Genomic DNA, 1930 nt, shown 5'->3' with positions numbered 1-1930 from the left:
AATATGAATTTCAAGACCCCGTCGAATCGAATCTCGCCGCCGAATCGAATCACGAATCGACGCTATTGGCTAATCCAGTTTTGAGTGGATTTGATTGATTGGCTCTTGCAGAAAGGACAAGTATACTCAACCAATCAAAACTCCAGCGTGATTCAATATTGATTCGACAAACCATGCGAATTTTGGAAGTTTGTAGCGAATTCACAATATATACTAGTATGTATTCATGAAAAATGAATATTCGGTACTCGACGTTGTCGTCATCATCCTGCTCGACGGTCTCGGCGGCGAACATGGTGGGCAGCCCCGCTATCAGCTCGTTGATCCCGTGCGGCGTACGGAAAGAAGATCGCCTAGTTTGTCGTTTTGTAGATTTATGCAGCTATTTTTAGAAAATCTACAAATTTCCAAAGTGTGCAAGCTTCGAAGTTCGATTCGAAGTTTTAGTCTGGAAAGTCAAGATTTCGCACTTGCTAGTAACGTTACAAGTAAGCCCATATGCATTGATAACGATAACATTAATAAATACTAAGTTAGTAGGTTGATTGACAGCTGCAATTGTCTACTGTGGTGGCGAGGTTTCGTTGTCAAGGCATATCGGTCATGATAATGTGGCCCAGCCCCAGCGGCAACGGAATGTGGGTCGTTCCGCACAAACTGCCATCATGGCTGTAGACCACTTGGCCGGCCAATTTCACGGCAATGGTCAAGGGCGCAGACTCAAACGCGCTCTTGATCACGCCATTCCCGAGAAAATGGATGGGTTTGCCGCGCTTGGGGTTGGCGGGGGGTCACGCTAAGGTTGCTGAACGCCACCGACATCTCCGCATTGCGAAATCTCCACCGCAGAGCCCACATCGACCACGGTCGTCACAGTTTCGTCCGCAGGGGGCGGTGCGCCGGCGGATATGATCGACGTCGTGGGGTAGCTGGGTACCATGGCCACTCCGCACTGCCCTAATTCGACGCCAATGTCACGGGCCAATGAACCCGGCGGCGCCCCACTCTTCGCCCCACGAGTTCTTGACCTTCCAATACTTGTCGCCATCCTTCGTGCCGTAGCCCACGACCAGCACGCCGTGGTCCAACTTGGTCCCGCAACTCCTGTGGAACACGCCCGACTTGTAAAACTGAAACTCGGGCTGGTCAGCTTCGATCGCCACGGACACGGCCTGCCGTGCCACCGCCGCCTTGAGCTCGTCTTCGTCGTTCGGCGTCACGTCCGTGTACGACATGACCTTGGTGACGGCCGTGCACTTGGACTTCACGCACGTCGACGCGTTCGCGTGAGACGTATAGTCTTGCTCCTTGCATAGCAAATAAATCAAATATTAAAATGCCACCAACTGGAGCAAACTACTGTGCCCTTAATGACGAAAGTTTGAACCAAGTTGGAATTACTAATTGTTGTACAGACAAAGGCCAGTTCAAATTGGACTACGCAGTCGAAATCAATGATTTTGATTAGTGCCTTAAAATCCACTTCTCAAATGCTGCTGATGACAGAATCCATGATGTCGCGGAGGTTCACAACAGCGACTTGGTTCACTCCGGGAGGAAGCGGTTGATTTGGGGGGATGGACAAGATGCGGCGCATGTTGAATTCGATGTTGATAGCACGTGGATCCGGTCTGATGCTTTGTTGAAAACCGCGTGTTGGCACGTCGGGAAGTACCCCAGGTGTGACGATGTCGTAGAAACGGTATTCAAACCGCGTCGCATCGGCACTGACTTTGAGCAGCAAGATGTACTCAATCCCAGCATAACCGCACCACCACGTGGCAGCAGCGATCAGTTGGGGCCAAGTTTGAGACAGGCCAACTTCCACCACCAGAGTCAACCAATCAGCAATCGTACGACCTTGCGGTGGCGCGTTTCGATGTGGCGTGGTTCGTCGTGGCCCAAAACTCGCGTCGGCCTCTTTGTCTGG

General features: G+C 51.3%; 2 protein-coding genes across 2 annotated transcripts; both read right to left on the bottom strand.

The window, feature by feature from the left end:
- Positions 1–587: 587 nt before the first annotated feature.
- Positions 588–940, bottom strand: H257_19461 (hypothetical protein; the record flags this gene model as incomplete). The annotated part of the gene is made up of 2 exons (XM_009848604.1): positions 588–773; positions 821–940. 2 exons carry the CDS (start codon positions 938–940, stop codon positions 588–590), a joined length of 306 nt encoding a protein of 101 aa, XP_009846906.1.
- Positions 941–974: 34 nt separating this feature from the next.
- H257_19460 (hypothetical protein) lies at positions 975–1597 on the bottom strand (the record flags this gene model as incomplete). Its single annotated transcript, XM_009848603.1, has 2 exons — positions 975–1307; positions 1505–1597. 2 exons carry the CDS (start codon positions 1595–1597, stop codon positions 975–977), a joined length of 426 nt encoding a protein of 141 aa, XP_009846905.1.
- Between the last annotated feature and the right edge of the window lie 333 nt (positions 1598–1930).

The sequence above is a fragment of the Aphanomyces astaci genome (assembly GCF_000520075.1).
Source record: "Aphanomyces astaci strain APO3 unplaced genomic scaffold supercont1.629, whole genome shotgun sequence".
Lineage (NCBI taxonomy): Eukaryota > Oomycota > Saprolegniomycetes > Saprolegniales > Verrucalvaceae > Aphanomyces > Aphanomyces astaci.
This window is presented reverse-complemented; position numbering and strand designations above follow the sequence as displayed.